Raw genomic sequence first — 16045 nt, 5'->3', positions numbered from 1 at the left:
GCAAAGAAGACAAAATAAATGGAATCTTTGTTGCAGCACACAAGACGCTCAGGTTCTTTACACCTAATTGAAAGCTCTTTCATGTTTCCACCACTGTATCTTTTTCTCAACAGCCTTTGGCTTCCTGCTGCAAAAGACATGAGCATTTCTTCACAGCCTCTCCACTTGGACTCTGTTACAGAGTACATGCTCTTTATAACTAAAATTCTAATCATGGTCCAAAGGGTTTATGAGTAAAGTAGTTATCTAAAGTGGTAATCTTAGAAGGGATGCCAAGAGTCCCAAGGCTCCTATTCCTTAGCAGTCATCATGCTAATTCATCAGACCTTGTCTGAGAACTGTACACAGGTTTTCATATCCCCATTAAAGTTATTTTTTTTTTACTGCAAAGCAGACTTTTTGACACACACCCCCCAAAATCATCTTGCAATAAAATTTCTGACAAATATTTTCTCTGGGTTCTTTGGGTGGTGGTGGTGGTGGAGACACTAGTTATGATGTGACCATTGACTAGGTGCAAATGAAAAAAACACGACTGAATAAAAATTAACTTTTAATTAACTTTTAATTCTTTTCTTAAAATTGTGGCCATGTTAATAGGGTTTTATATTTGAATAATTTCACTGAAATAAAAAAGTCAATGAGTTCTATAAAATATATTTAGAAATGATACAGGCACTTGAAGGAATGCAGTCACTGGAATATTTCTACTCTAAATATATCCAGGGATAATATGAGTAAGAATGATGCTGGCAATCAACTTTGCCAAACAATACTTTGCCAGAAATATTTGACCTGTGGCAGAGGAGGTGCTACTCTCTGGTCTGAGCAGACCTTATAAAAGAGTTTCTGGGACCTGCCTTGCCTTTGATCTGCCTGCTCTTTGCATCCAGCCTCAAGGTAAGTCATGTGGAGAAAGAAATGAGAGTTGCAGGGAAGGATCAGAGGCCTGGAATTCTACACATCCTGGGGCTATCTTGCTACCCCTGGAACTCATTTATATGTGGATATTCAAATCTGTTCTTGAATACATCCATCATTTCCCTCTCTTTCTTACTCATCCTTGGAGATTTTGGGAAGCCATAAAAAGAGTTTCACCTTCTTCTACTTCTTTTTTAGTGTTGGCCATCCTCAAGTCTGCATATAACTAATTGCACAAGGTAAGACCTAAATATACCAATTCCTGTGACATAATGTACTAACATTCTTGTAAATGTATATCTGCAATGTAATTTTCACTTTGTACCAAGACTCATTAAGAATAGGAAATATAATTTGGAAATTGAAATGTTATGATCAATAAAATAATGTGAGTGTAGGAAAATAATTTTAAATGTAAAATCTCAAATTGGAAATGTTAAATAATAGCAAAAATAAATAAATACTATTTAGAAACCTGTAGCATTTTTTTATTTCAACAAAAAAACTGATACTACAGGACTTTAACATTGCAATCCTATACATGTCTACTCAGAAGGGGGTTAATCCCAAGGAAGTGGGAATAGGATTGAAGCCTAAGAGAAGCTGAACAGAGGAATGTATTTCATTGCTGATTGATCATGCCCTATTTTGTGATGGTCCTCTGTTATTCCTATCAGTTGACATGCCTTGAAGCCACTGACCATTGCTTCCACTGATCATTGGTCCTGCCTTCGAAATGATGCTTCACTATTAGACATACAGCAGAACACACCATACAACAAGATCCTGTAATTCCATCTTGAAATTTCACGTAGGACAGGCTACAAGAATTTGAACACCAAAAACTACAGTGGAGTGTATTTAATTTCACATATGTAAATGCTGCTTCATTTACAATTTATCTAGAAAGTTTATTTCTTCAAAACAGTGGAGCCTGAAAGATAACATATTTATTTATTTACAAAATTTGTATACTGCTCCATATCTGAAAAAGATTCCAGAGCGGTGAACATAAGAATTAAAACAGTAAAAGATACAAAAATTTAAACACCATTATTATGCTAAAAAACACAGGATGCCAATAAAAACCGTGGCTGTCAGTCAAGGAATGCTTCCTGGAATAAGACTGTTTTCAGGAGGTGCTGGAAACAACACAGTGTTGGTGCCTGCCTCACCTCCATGGGCAGGGAGTTCCACAGAAAGAGGGCCACCACACCTAAGGCTCTTTCCCTGGAGGATTCCAATTGGACCATAGGTCCATGTAAAACCACCATGTGCATGTCCTCTGACGAACTCAGTGACCAGGCAGGTTGGTAAGGGAGAAGGTGCTTTTTCAGGTATCCTGGTCCCAACCTGACTCAGTAGCAAATAGGCAGCCAGTGCTGTTCCTTCAGCAAAGGAATTACATGCTGTGCACAAGCTATCCCTGTATAGAAGAGGCCATAGTTTGCGAACCAGCCAAAGCTGGTAAAAGACACTCCGAGCTGCCATAGCAACTTAGGCCTCTAGTGACAAAGATGGATCTAGGAGTCCCCTCAAACTACGGACCTGACGTGACATGTTCAACTCTTTCCAGAGAAAAGCAGCCTGAATGCAGAAGTCAAGAGTTGTTTGCCTTTGCTACTTAAAATGTTAGAATTCCTTCACAATTTTATTCATGTTCTATCAAAATGACTGCATATTATAAAATACATTGTGAAAAAAGATAATTACATATATAGTTGCTGTGTGAGAGATGCATAGATGTACCCAAAGAACAAAGTTCATGCCATCAAATTCTTCTAATACCCAAACTCTTCTTTCTATGCTGCATTGTTTCTTTAGCTAAAAACTCTCAGTAAACTGCAGGGTTCTGCTATATTACTTATATTCAATCAGGGCTACTAACTATGGAATACAACACAGGAAACTGCTTTATACCATTTCAGACTATTTTTCCGTCTAGCTCAGTATTGTCTACTCTGGTGGGCAGTTGCTCTGTAGGATCTCAGGCACTTTCCCCATCACCTGCTATCTAAGCTTATTAACTGGAGATGGCAGGTATCAAGTCTGGGGTCTTCTGTGTACACAGTATGCACTCTACCATTGAGCTTTCTCAGTGGCATACAATCCTTGACCTGTGGAATATATGGCACCAGCATGGCAGGATGTTAAGCTCTACAAATTGGCATGTGGAATACATAAAGAGAATGTGTCTTAAAGGCAATTTTCCTCATTGAATTGAACTGAGAAACTTGAGAGTGAGGCCTTCTTTATACACAGACAAAACTCTGTGTATAAAGAGGATCTCATTATCAAGAGTGAGAGCATAGCTGGTTTGGGCATGCTCGCAGTTGTAGGCCTTTTTTCTGTCTAAACATGCGTAGGATTGCATCCTTACTTACATTTTAATCCCACTCAATAATTAAAGCTCTCTGGCTAGTATATAAAGGTTTCTTCCTCCAAAGGTGTATCCAAAGGTTCCCTTCCTTCAAAGGAAAGAGTCCGTCCTCTGGAGAATGATCCTTCAATTGAAGGAAGGGAACCTTTGAATGCAGTCCAGAGGAAACTCATAGGAAATCACTAATTATGGGAGATGGAAGGTAACAAAAGAAAACAAAGTAAGTATATTAGAAAGACTTCTATCCATCCATCCAATAACGTAATGGAACTTTTTTTTCATTTAGTATTCATTGCTGAGGTGCCTCCTATAAACCGCAGCCATGTCGTCAGACGCGGAGATGGCCGTCTATGGGATAGCTGCTCCTTTTCTCAGAAAGCCAGAAAAGGAGAGAATTGAAGCACAGAATAAGCCCTTTGATGCTAAGAACTCAGTCTTTGTGGTGGATCCTAAAGTCTGCTACGTGAAGGCCACTATACAGAGCAGAGAAGGAGGGAAAGTCACAGCCAAAAATGAAAAAGGGGAAGTGAGTAAAAGTTTATTTATTTATTTATTTTTATTTATTTATTACATTTGTATACCGCCCAATAGCCGAAGCTCTCTGGGCGGTTCACAAAAATTAAAACCACAGTAAAACAAAGTTAAGAAGTGTGTTGTCAAAATTTATCCTGTGAGATGATATAAACTGCCCTGTTCTTTCCTATCTAGTCTGTGACTGTTAAGGATGACCAAGTCTTTCCTATGAACCCTCCCAAATATGACAAAATTGAGGATATGGCCATGATGACCCATCTCCATGAACCTGGTGTCCTGTATAACCTCAAAGAGCGTTATGCAGCCTGGATGATCTATGTAAGTACAATCCTTGCCTTCTGTGTTGTTGTTGTTGTATGGCTTCTTCTAATGCAGAGGTTACATGTCAGCACCCAGAAAGATCTGGGTGCTGGCATGTATCCTCCGTGGATCACAGATTGACAAAGAGGTAAAAATTTGGACCACCTTCTCTGTCGTCCTACCCCAACCCACCACATTTTTACACTCCATATTGAAGAAAATATTAGTCATATCCTGAGCAAAAGGGAAAGGGGCACTGATTTTGCATTCAAGTACACTTGAAAAAATGAAGAGTAAAAACCCCAGATGGTCCAATAAGCCCTACAAATAAGTAGACTTTAATGATGCTAGAAAACTGCAGCTTCTATATGATTTACTTGGTCTTTGGGGAATGAACAACCCCTTGATGAGCAGAAGGTGGATAAGCTGCTCTAAGGCAATAACCCTAAACCACATTCTCAAGAGTCTCTGACATCTCCTGTCCTGCTGTCAGATTGCCTGGTGAAGCATAGCTCATAAATTCTGGTCTAAAGTATCAGTCTACTATGGGATGCAGCTGCATGGTGGCATATTTCTGCTTCCGAGACAACTGGGCTGCTCCACAGCTAGCACTCCCCCTGCCACAGCTCTCATAGTTGGGGGGTTTACACATGCAGCTAGGAAGCTCCATTTACATATGCTACCCTGGGGGTTGATGTAGCACCATGTGCACAGGACTATGTATCTTGCTCCATGAGGCCTTTTATATGTCTAGAACAGGAGTAAGCAACCCTTTTGGGGCCATGGGCACATTTGTAAATATTATAAACTGTCCAGGGCACCACGTTGCCTACCCCTGATCTAGAACTTCTGGACTCTGCTTTCCTCGTGCCATGCCCAAAGGTTTTATAATGCTTGAGCCAAACAAATTGATGTATGATACTAAATGAAGATTTAGATGGACAGGGAGGCAGAGAAGGACTGCCAGCTTCACTCTCCAAGTTCTGCCCTTGAACTCACCACCCCCACTCTCCAATCTTTCTGTCACTCCCCAATTCCTTCCCACTTGTTCTCCACCTACACTCCCTACACTCCACCATTTCCCAACTTCTTTAATGCTTTTCATCCCCTACTCCACTCTCACAATGTTGGGTAGGAGGACAAGGATTAGGAGTAAAGTGTTCTTGCTTCACCTCCCGATCCTCCTATGCAGCAAAGCATAAGAATCAGCTGCGCCTGCTCTTTGCTCCTCAATGTGACTGCAGTCTCATCATCATTTCTCAGCAGGATCTGGCAAAGGGCAGAAAAGCTGTTTTAATATTATCCTGTTATACGTTCTGGTAATCTTGGTTCCTTCCTTGAGAGAAAACATCTGTTCAACAGTCAGGATTTTAAAGAGGACATTTCACACACACACACACACACACACACACACACACACACACGGGGGGGATCTAAAATCTGTTGAACGATAATGATCTGAATTTATCTCTCAAAATTAAAAAAGCTGGGGCTACAGTAGAAAGTATGCCAAATTTTGGTCTCTCTGAGAGTGTTTAGAATTTAGGTCTATCTTTCCTCTTTCTCTTCCTGTTTTTTATTTTCCAGAAAAATGAAGGAGCTGCTCACATATGAGGTCTTTCTCAGGCTCTCAAGAATATAAAAATATGAATATGAATACAAAGCAGATAAATTAAGCAGTGTTGTTCTTTTTCTTACAGACCTACTCAGGTCTCTTCTGCGTCACTGTCAATCCCTACAAGTGGCTGCCAGTGTACAACCCTGAGGTGGTTAATGCCTACAGGGGCAAAAAGCGTCAAGAGGCTCCTCCCCACATCTTCTCCATCTCTGACAACGCCTATCAGGCCATGTTAACTGGTAAGTAGATGAATATTTTTGAAAAATGAATATTTCTTCCAGACAATCTTGATGTCCTTGATGGGGCTAAGATACTTTAAAAAAATAATTCAGCTGCTCTGCAAATAAACATGAGCAAAGGTAAATTGGGAACTAGGCAATTTTTTTAGGGTTTCACACATACAAAATTCCATGACAGATATGTATGATTTGGGTTAACTTAGAGCAGAATCCAATGGAGCGCTTATGCCCTGCCAAATCCTTTCTGCCCCACTGATTCCCTTCTGCAAGTGGTGGGTCCTGCCAATTGCACTGCGCAAGTGGGACCTGCCACTTACGAAAGGAAGATTTAGAGCTTCCTAGGGCAAACTCCCAAATGAGCATAAATGCTTATTTCTTGGAAGGAAACAGGTCAGCGGGGCTCCATTATGTAAGCTCTGCTGACCTGCCTCCTTCCAAAAACAAGCATTATTGCTCATTTCAGGATGCTTTGGGAGTGCTAAATTGCTGTTGTGCATGTGCTGTTGTGCATTTGCACAGCAGAGTTGGCGGGGATGAAGAGAATTAGCAGGGGTGGAAGCACCCTGTTGGATTCTACCCTGAGAGCTCAGGTTACTTAAGTTTAGACGATGGTGTTCTACTAATCACTCTTTTTAGATGATGGAGTTCTACTACTTACATATTTTTGGATGGATGTGTGGCCTTTTTACTACACACACACACACATATATATTCTTTCATCTGCTTCATATGATTTTGAAATGTGGCTTCATTAAAAGTAACTAAAAAAATCTTTCTTTTAGATCGTGAGAACCAGTCTATTCTGATCACGTAAGTTTTCTTTCTTGCCTCAACACATGCATTTGTTCTGTTGGCACTGCTGAAATGTAACTACGGCAGTCATTGCATTAGGTAAGGAATCATGCCCTTGTGTATCATGAAACCTCAGTACATTCTAGACTTAAATGGCAAAACATAGCTCCAGGGAGCCAAGGAAGCTGTTGTTCTGTCATGGCATCCCTCAGAGAAACTTGGGAACCAAGTTTCTCTGAGGGATGCCATGGTAGTTAGATAGGTTAAAATAAAAGTAGTGTAATACTCTGCTGAGACAACATGCTAAGCCATGGTGGTTAAGCATTTTGAGCTAAACACTATGGCTTCGCGTGTCATGTGAACCATGACTTAACATGTCATGTGAATCATTCCTAACCATGGTGGCTACGTAACCATGGTTTAAACGCACGCACTAACCATTTGCTGCAAAAGGGGTAGTGGCCTAACCATGGCTTAGTGTGTTGTCTGAAGAGGCCCTGAGTTAAATAGGCTCATAGTCTACTGTTACAATTGTTAGAAGAGGACTGGAGAAACCTTTTTGGCTGAGAGTCGCATTTCTTTCCAGGAAAACATGCCAGAGCTGGATGGCCCCTTTGCAAAAAACCTACCCACTCTCACACATCCACACCATGATTCCACCTCTCTGTGCTGCAATTAGGCTTGGGAAAATCCTTCCACTGAAGCCAATGGAAGGCCGAATTTTAGTGTAGGGGAGTGGTTTTTTTGTGTTTTTTTTTTTTTGCAAGATGTCACAGCAGGAGCAGTGGGGAGGATTAACCTCCCTGCCCAACTGCAGTCTCCCCAATTGGCCTTCCAAACAGCAACTAGGCTTGGCTTTAATGGAAGATTCCTCCCCACAACCCTAATTGCAGCACTGGGGGATTGGGGGAAAGGTGTGTCACAGGACATGGGGAGGGGAAGGTTGACCCTTCCCTTCCCAGCTGCGCCCCCACAACCAAATCCCCCTGCAATGTAATTAGCTTGCAAAAATGGAAGACATTTTCAAGCCTAGTTGCTGCGGACATGGGGTACTGGAGGTAGTGAGGTTCGTTACCCATGCTTTAGTGATGTAAAGCATGGGAAAATCTTAATTATATTATTTCCAATTCATTAATGAAATTACTCTGGCCTTCTTTTCTTCGTTTGATCAACAGTGGAGAATCTGGTGCCGGAAAAACTGTGAACACGAAACGTGTCATCCAGTACTTTGCAACAATTGCTGCCACTGGTGAGAAGAAAAAAGAAGAACCAGCTCAACAAGGCAAAATAAAGGTGAGCTCCCCCCACCCCCACTCCCACCCCCAAAGGATGAAATGTGATTTTCTGCAACAGCTATATCACTGGAGATAAATAAACTGATATTTTCTTTGCAGGGCACCCTTGAGGATCAAATCATCAGTGCCAACCCCTTGCTAGAGGCTTTTGGAAATGCCAAGACTGTGAGGAATGACAACTCCTCCCGTTTTGTAAGTGTTGTGCAAAATCTGAAGACAATAGTTAGCCTCCACATTTGTTAAGTGAAGTGTAGCGTTTTGCATTTCAAATGTTGTTTCTGGTAAATCACATGCAGAATCTTCCTCCAAGGATTTGTAATAATATGCCTTTTCTTCTTTGAAGGGTAAATTCATCAGAATCCATTTTGGTACCACAGGCAAACTGTCTTCTGCTGACATTGAGACATGTAAGGGATTTTTTTTTACATGTTCTAGGTCAGGAGTGGGCAATCTTTTGGGCTTGGTGGGCTGCATTAGCCGTGTAACATTTCAGGGACTACAACATTCTCTCTCTCTCTCTCTCTCTCTCTCTCTCTCTCTCTCTCTCTCTCTCTCTCAAACACACACACACACACACACACACACACACACACACACACACACACACACACACACCCATAGATATAGTGGTGTACAATCTCCTGACCCCACTCCCAAATGAAGAGGGCAGCCAATTGAGGCTGCAGCCTGACCTCCACAGAGTAATATTTTATTTGTTAATTTTTAGTATCAGCTATCTGAACCAATCAGAGCTGCAGACCACATCCCTTCAGAGCAGCGGGAAGAACCACCTAGGTTTATAAAAAAAGCATTTGAGGAATCCTCAAACCTGGCAGCACTGATACACACACACACACTCATTCACACCCAGACCACCAGACATACATCCTCCATACACATACAAGCGCTCACAATATCATTGGGAGGGAGAAACCACCTTCAACCTTTCTGCACCATCCTAGTGATCAGGTACACTGCAAGGGCAGGTTAAAGCCTCTCTCTTCCCCTCAGCAATCCTGTTGGGAAAAAGGGCATGTGAGGAGAGTCATGTGCTCTGGTTTCCCTGCAGAATTAGGCTCAATTTTGTTGGGAATAGAGCACATAGGGATGACATGTGTTGTGGTAACAGTGGCAGAGAGGGGCTAGGGGAGGCAGGGCACCTGTAGGGGGATGCATGCAGTTCACAGGTTGTCCACCCTTGCTTGAGTTTGATCTTTCTTTCTTTCATGACTAATTTATTCATCATTGCCTTGCCAGATCTCCTGGAGAAGTCCAGAGTTACTTTCCAGCTAAAAGCTGAAAGAAGCTACCACATCTTTTATCAGATCATGTCTAACAAGAGGCCAGAACTGATTGGTAAGAAGATTCTGTTCTGTTGCCTACTGCTACTAAAATCTTGTCCTGATACTTTATTATGCAGAGGATGATAATAAGCCCATGTCTGTGTTTCTCCTAATCCAGAGATGCTTCTGATTACTACCAACCCATACGATTTTCACTTTGTGAGTCAGGGTGAAATCACTGTTGCCAGCATCAACGATCAAGAGGAGCTGATGGCAACTGATGTGAGCATCTTACGAATCTGACCGTATGGAGTATTAATTTGAAGAGATTAGTGCCAAATTTCAATTTAACCTTTTTGGTTGAAATGGTGTTGTAGGGGATAAATACTTCTTTCAGATTTGGAGGGGGGAGAAAATTTGGGTGGGATGGAAGGCTTTCTGGGAATAGCAGGGGGAATAGCAGTTGTTTCTGTCCTGACTTTCTTTTAAACATAGCCTTGCCCCCGCCTCAAGTAAGCTCCTATCAGTGGCCTGCCATTTCCACCACAATGCCCTCCTTGGAACAACAATGCATCATGATGTAGATAGCATTGTTCAAGAGCAATGCGTGTAAAATGGAAGGAACCACTGTTGGCTAGTACGGGGCTGCCATTCTCTCCTCCCCACTCCCACCCCTCAATGATGCTACATCATGACATAGCGTTCTTCCAAGTGGGGCATTGTGCGGGCCAAATGATCAGAGGCCCAAATGATCTCCCAAATACTCTCCAATCCAAATGAGGTGGTGAATTTGAATTATTAGTTTTGGTTCAGTGTTATATTTCACAGAATTTTTTATTACTGATTCAATTGAAAGGAAGCCATTGACATCCTGGGCTTCAACAGTGATGAAAAGACAGCCATTTACAAGTTAACAGGGGCTGTAATGCACTATGGCAACATGAAGTTCAAGCAGAAGCAGCGTGAGGAGCAGGCTGAGCCAGATGGCACTGAAGGTATTTGCAAAATCCACCAGTTCTCAGCTAAGGCACAGTAAAAATTATATGCGAGGGCCTCTAATATTTGGAGGATGCATAGTGAAAAATCATTTACATTGCACCACAACCCTTTATATAATCTGTTAAACTATTGTAGTTTAGTATGACTATTTTCCTCACTGGGTTATATATACTGCTTTGGGCTCCTTAGAGGAAAGGCAGAATCTAAAAGTAATAAATAAATGCCCTGTTCCCCTTCATTAACCTCACAGGTTTTTAAGTTCAGTTGTAAGAGCAAATGTGCATACAAGTAGAAAAAATATTATTTTTAGTTTGCTATATCCCCTTTTTAATGCTTCAATAGACTTTGATATATATGCTTTTAAGAATGTTTTCTTCGCCCGTTTGCTTGAATATGGCATAATTTAAAATACTAAACAAATTAGAAAAGATTCTAAACGCTAAATAAATTTGAGGTTTAATATTTGGCTTAAGTAGAATCTATGTGAAGACAAGAAAGATATGATTTCGATCATCTATAAAGTTGAGAACTGTGGTATTTGTAATATGTGCTGATAGTCTCTTTTTTCACGGCTGTGTTCAGTTGCTGACAAGGCTGCCTACCTCACGAACCTCAATTCAGCAGACCTGTTGAAAGCTCTGTGCTACCCTCGAGTCAAGGTCGGCAATGAGTATGTCACCAAAGGTCAAACTGTCCAGCAGGTAAGAATCTATGAAATAAAACTTGCTTCATGAGTTCATCACATGATTAACTTCACTTCTTCAGAGGTTTTCTCTGCTGCTTTATATGCTAATACCAGTTCTCACATTCTGGTATTCTAGGTGTACAATAATGTTGGAGCTTTGGCTAAAGCGATCTTTGAGAAGATGTTCTTGTGGATGGTCGTTCGTATTAACCAGCAACTGGATACTAAGCAACCAAGACAGTACTTCATTGGTGTGCTGGACATTGCCGGCTTTGAAATCTTTGATGTAAGATAATAGAACCTTGGCATAAGGGAGGTGGTTCCCCCTCCCCCCCCCAGATGTTTTTATTTCCGTTATCTTCTGGGATATTCCTTCTGAAATGCACTGGTCAGCTCATAGCATAGGATGTAAGTTCCCACAAGCTTCAACTGAAAAAACACTGCAATGGTCTGACTCAAAAAACTTTACAGGTGATAAAAAGAAATATAAGCAGCATAGAATTAATAGGGTATAGATTCACAATTACACAAATTAGCCAGCACTTAGAGAAGGTACTACCCAACTCAAAACTAGAAAATAAGGATAAAATCACTAGTTCTAGTATAAACCAAATACTGCAGAAGAACCTAAATGAAACTGATGGGCACTTAAAACAGGTACGGATGAATATAAAGCAGTTTTCCCCTCTCAAGGAATAATATCAGTTCTATTTATAGCACTTCTAATTATCCTTCAGGATTATCCATGTAACCTATTTAATCCAATTGAATGTCGAATGATTAGACATTTTTATCATTCAGGTTATGGGTAGTTTTACACAGACTTGAAGAGACCTTTATCGTTAAGTATTTAGAAACTAAAATTAAGTAACAAGTTATATTTTTTAAAACACAAATTCTTGCATTATTTTTCCATAGTACAATAGCTTGGAGCAGCTCTGCATCAACTTCACCAATGAGAAACTGCAACAGTTTTTCAACCACCACATGTTTGTGCTGGAGCAAGAAGAGTACAAGAAAGAAGGGATTGAATGGGAGTTCATTGACTTTGGAATGGACTTGGCTGCCTGCATTGAACTCATTGAGAAGGTCTCTTTAAAACGTATTTTGCTTGCATACAACTTTGTTCAGTTGTCCTTAAAGTAGGAAAGCTGTGCCCGTGCTTTAACAATGACACATCTCCATTTTGTCCATAGGAAATACTCATGCAGTGAATCTATAAGACAAGAATGCTGTAGGCTGAATTCCCTAAGAACTTATTTCAGCCTGAGAGCCGAATTCCATTTTGGAGAATGTCTTGGGGTCCACCATTCCAGTGGTGGGCAAAGCCAAAGAAGGCAAAGTGGTTGGGACTAAATATGCACACACACTCACTTGCACGCGCGTGCGCACATACATACATACATACATACATATATACACACACACACACACACACACACACACACACCCCTTCTCAATATTCTCTTCCCCATGCTCTACTTAGGCTTTTAAATAGGCCAACTGCAGCAGAGGAGGAGCAATTTGTCAAAGGGGGTTACAGCATTGGGGTGGAGGGTTATCTCATTGCTCCCCAACCGAAAACCCTCCCCATTGCCTGATTGCAGCATATATGTTGGGTTTAATCCAACAGTGTATGTCCACCAATGGAACAACATCACTTAGCAGAACATATTCCCTCTGCCTCCTACAGTTCCCTGAATCTCCCACTCCTAAATCTGCTCCAGAAGGTTAGGTGACCCTCCGGAGTAGATTTGGGGTTTGTGCAAATGGATGCAGGGGATGGGGGGAAAGAAGTTCCATGTCTGCTTGCGCAATGGGCTTTTCTACTCCTCGCACGGTGCTCCAATCTCACTTCTGTGGCACATCCAAAATTATAAGCCCCATGTAGAAAAGCTCAATGTTGGATTTAACCCTTTTCTCCATTTTCTGTCTGCCACTCTGACAGGATGAATGGAAAGCTGTTTTCCTTTTCATAGAATATGATATGTGTGTGTGTGTGTGTGTGTGTGTGTATGTATGTGTATATATATATATATATATATATATATATATATATATATATATATATGAAGCTTCAAGTATATTTCTTGTAACTATAGTACTTTGCTTTCCACATTCTGAGAAGGATCGTTCTGCAATGACTTAGCAATATGGATATAAACTTGTAGAAATTGTTTTGTAATCAAAATGGTTTTAACACTTGCTTGCTCAATCAACAGCCTTTCTTCATGTGCAGTCTCTATCCAACATTTATTTGAAATACTATATTTCTAGATCAGTCACTCATATATAAATATCACATGCATATAGCATGTGGGTGGTAAGCGCTCTCTTTCTCTCTTCTTCTTATAGCCCATGGGCATTTTCTCCATCCTAGAAGAGGAGTGCATGTTCCCCAAGGCAACAGACGTTTCTTTCAAGAACAAACTCTATGACCAGCATCTTGGCAAGAGCAACAACTTCCAGAAGCCCAAGCCTGGGAAAGGCAAGGCTGAGGCCCACTTCTCCCTGGTGCACTACGCCGGCACTGTGGACTACAACATCAGTGGTTGGCTGGACAAGAACAAGGACCCCCTCAATGAAACTGTTGTAGGGCTGTATCAGAAGTCTTCAATGAAGACATTGGCCTTGCTGTTTGCTGATCGTCCAGTAGAAGGTAATTTCTGTGACCTGAACATAACCCTAATTAGGACCCTACGTCCAGCAGCACCAGTTGAGGTGCTTTCCTCAGAGAGCAAAATTCACAGTCAGTCTGGCTGATAGTTAACCAGCCTTTATCCTTTTTCATTCTCTAAGTGAGAGAGTCACTCACAAAGATTATTGATGTTGCCTGACTCTCTCTATTCTAGTTATCACCAAGGTAGCAGGTAGCAGGGCTATACGGGTTGGAAGTCTCATCTTCAGCCTTGAAAAGCATTTCCTTTCTCATTTTTGTCCCTCCTACACTCAGTAGAAAGTACAAAAACAAGAATAAGGAAACGAGAAATCAAATTAGCAAAGGACCATATATGTAGCAGTAGTTACATCACTGCTGTGATACATTCAACCAAGCCCTGTGCAGTAGGCCAGATTCATCCAGGATCCATACCTTCTTAGAATGGATTATTGAATTAACTTAGAAAATAATTCTTCTATGAATGGAAGAGAGAGACTTTAGGTGTAAACTTGAGGATTATTTCCTGTACTGGCTGGGGAAGGTTCAAGAACTGTTGTGGTTCTAGAAAGGAATGAGGAGACAAGCTGACAAGCCTACTTATTCTGAGCCATCACATACCTTACGTGGTTTAAATAAGATACCTCCCAAGGCTTTGTCAAATAAAACTGAGTATATTTCATTATGTGTAGTTTTGCAGCTCCGCTAGCTTTTCAGAAGACTACTCAACTCCACTTCAGTATACTTCTATCCCAAGCATTGTGACTTGACCCTTCTTTCACATTCACCCATTAGATGTCATTTAATATTATCCCACAAGGATCATAATTTCCCAACAGTCTGAGTAATATGGTAAACCCTTGACAATGTGATGGAGTACCTGACAATGGTAGTTATTGTGGGATAGTAAAACATAAAATCCCATATACATACATACACACACACACACACACACACACAAATATTAATATATTAATATTTTCTTTTCTTATTCAGAGGGCAAGAAGGCCGCTAAGAAGAAGGGTTCTTCCTTCCAGACCGTATCCGCTCTTTTCAGGGTACAGTAAAATCTTCACTTAAGCTTATCTGTAAAGGCGGGTCAAAATTCCAGTTTTACAATCACTGAAAAATATTGTGCTTCTATGCACAAGTTTAGTATATGCACAGGGGAGAATATCATAAGACAGAACTGTAGCTTAGTGTTAGAGCATGTGCCAAATGTCGCAGGATCAATCTAGGCATTGCCAGAAAAATGCCCAAACCCTGCCATTCAGCTCAGCATTGAAAACACTCAGCTAGATAAACTAATAGTCTGATAGTATAAGGCAGTTTCTTATGCTCCTAAACTGATAGACCTATAATGACTTCAAGGGTCCAAGGCTACCTAATCCTAGAATAGGGAACATGTAACACTGAGCGCTTCAGAGAATAGAGAAGATGAAATGTCATACATAAATAAAAATAACCACAAAAATGCTGAGACACTGCTTTCAAGACCAGTTGAAGCCTTCCTATGGTTCTTAATGGTAGACCTCAGGAGCACATTAAAACAACATGAGCTAGAGATTATTAGGCAAAAGTGAAAATGGCCAGGTCTCTATCATGGTAGTGAATCCACCTGTGTACTGAGGAAGAACCCCAAGTTGTGAACCCAGTTCATAACGGGAAGTGTAAATCTAATCAGGATTGGCACACCATTTTCATGGTGCTTTTTCAAACTAAAGATGCTGTTCATCATCATCATCATCATCATCATCATCATCATCATAGATTGACACACCTTTAAACCCAGGTTAGGGCCCTTGACAGCAAGCACCTCTGTCTTGTCTGGATTCAGCTTCAGTTTGTTTTTTCTCATCCAGCCCATTACCGCCTCTAAGCATTCATTCAGAGGAGACACACTATCCTTAACTGACGCTGTTGTTGAAGGCATAAAGAAATATATTTGGGTGTCATCAGCATGCTGATAGCACCCTGCCCCATGCCTCCGGATGATCTCTCCCAGCAGTTTCATGTAGAAGTTGAACAGCATTGGGGATAGCATGGCGCCTTGTGGTATGCCATACATACATGAGCTGTTTTCCAAGTCTTCCTACTACAAATGGCAAATTTAGTAAGTTGCTTTACTTGATCTATAGAGCTTGAATTCTGGTCCCTCTGGTCCCACAGGAGAACTTAAACAAGCTGATGAGCAATCTGAAGAGCACTCACCCTCACTTTGTGCGCTGCCTCATCCCCAATGAAACTAAAACTCCTGGTAAGATACAGAACTGTACTTTGATTTTAAAAAGAAACATGTGATGTGATATGTTCATAGTATACATCACTGTATTCATATTTTCT

At 40.9% G+C, this 16045-nt stretch overlaps 1 protein-coding gene across 1 annotated transcript in view; it reads left to right on the top strand.

Annotated features, from left to right (window-relative positions):
* Nucleotides 1–1064: 1064 nt before the first annotated feature.
* The window catches only part of LOC134394718 (myosin-1B-like), a 29136-nt gene continuing 14155 nt past the window's right edge, over nucleotides 1065–16045 (top strand). Inside the window, exons 1-17 of the mRNA XM_063120393.1 lie at nucleotides 1065–1160; nucleotides 3588–3827; nucleotides 4010–4153; nucleotides 5836–5992; nucleotides 6775–6802; nucleotides 7960–8077; nucleotides 8179–8271; nucleotides 8423–8486; nucleotides 9337–9435; nucleotides 9541–9644; nucleotides 10219–10357; nucleotides 10944–11062; nucleotides 11183–11332; nucleotides 11965–12135; nucleotides 13402–13705; nucleotides 14699–14760; nucleotides 15872–15959. Coding sequence (XP_062976463.1) covers nucleotides 3624–3827; nucleotides 4010–4153; nucleotides 5836–5992; nucleotides 6775–6802; nucleotides 7960–8077; nucleotides 8179–8271; nucleotides 8423–8486; nucleotides 9337–9435; nucleotides 9541–9644; nucleotides 10219–10357; nucleotides 10944–11062; nucleotides 11183–11332; nucleotides 11965–12135; nucleotides 13402–13705; nucleotides 14699–14760; nucleotides 15872–15959 — 2044 coding nt within the window. The 5' untranslated portion in view covers nucleotides 1065–1160; nucleotides 3588–3623. The remainder of the gene's footprint in view (nucleotides 1161–3587; nucleotides 3828–4009; nucleotides 4154–5835; nucleotides 5993–6774; nucleotides 6803–7959; nucleotides 8078–8178; nucleotides 8272–8422; nucleotides 8487–9336; nucleotides 9436–9540; nucleotides 9645–10218; nucleotides 10358–10943; nucleotides 11063–11182; nucleotides 11333–11964; nucleotides 12136–13401; nucleotides 13706–14698; nucleotides 14761–15871; nucleotides 15960–16045) is intronic.

This window comes from Elgaria multicarinata, chromosome 3 (assembly GCF_023053635.1).
Source record: "Elgaria multicarinata webbii isolate HBS135686 ecotype San Diego chromosome 3, rElgMul1.1.pri, whole genome shotgun sequence".
Lineage (NCBI taxonomy): Eukaryota > Metazoa > Chordata > Lepidosauria > Squamata > Anguidae > Elgaria > Elgaria multicarinata.
This window is presented reverse-complemented; position numbering and strand designations above follow the sequence as displayed.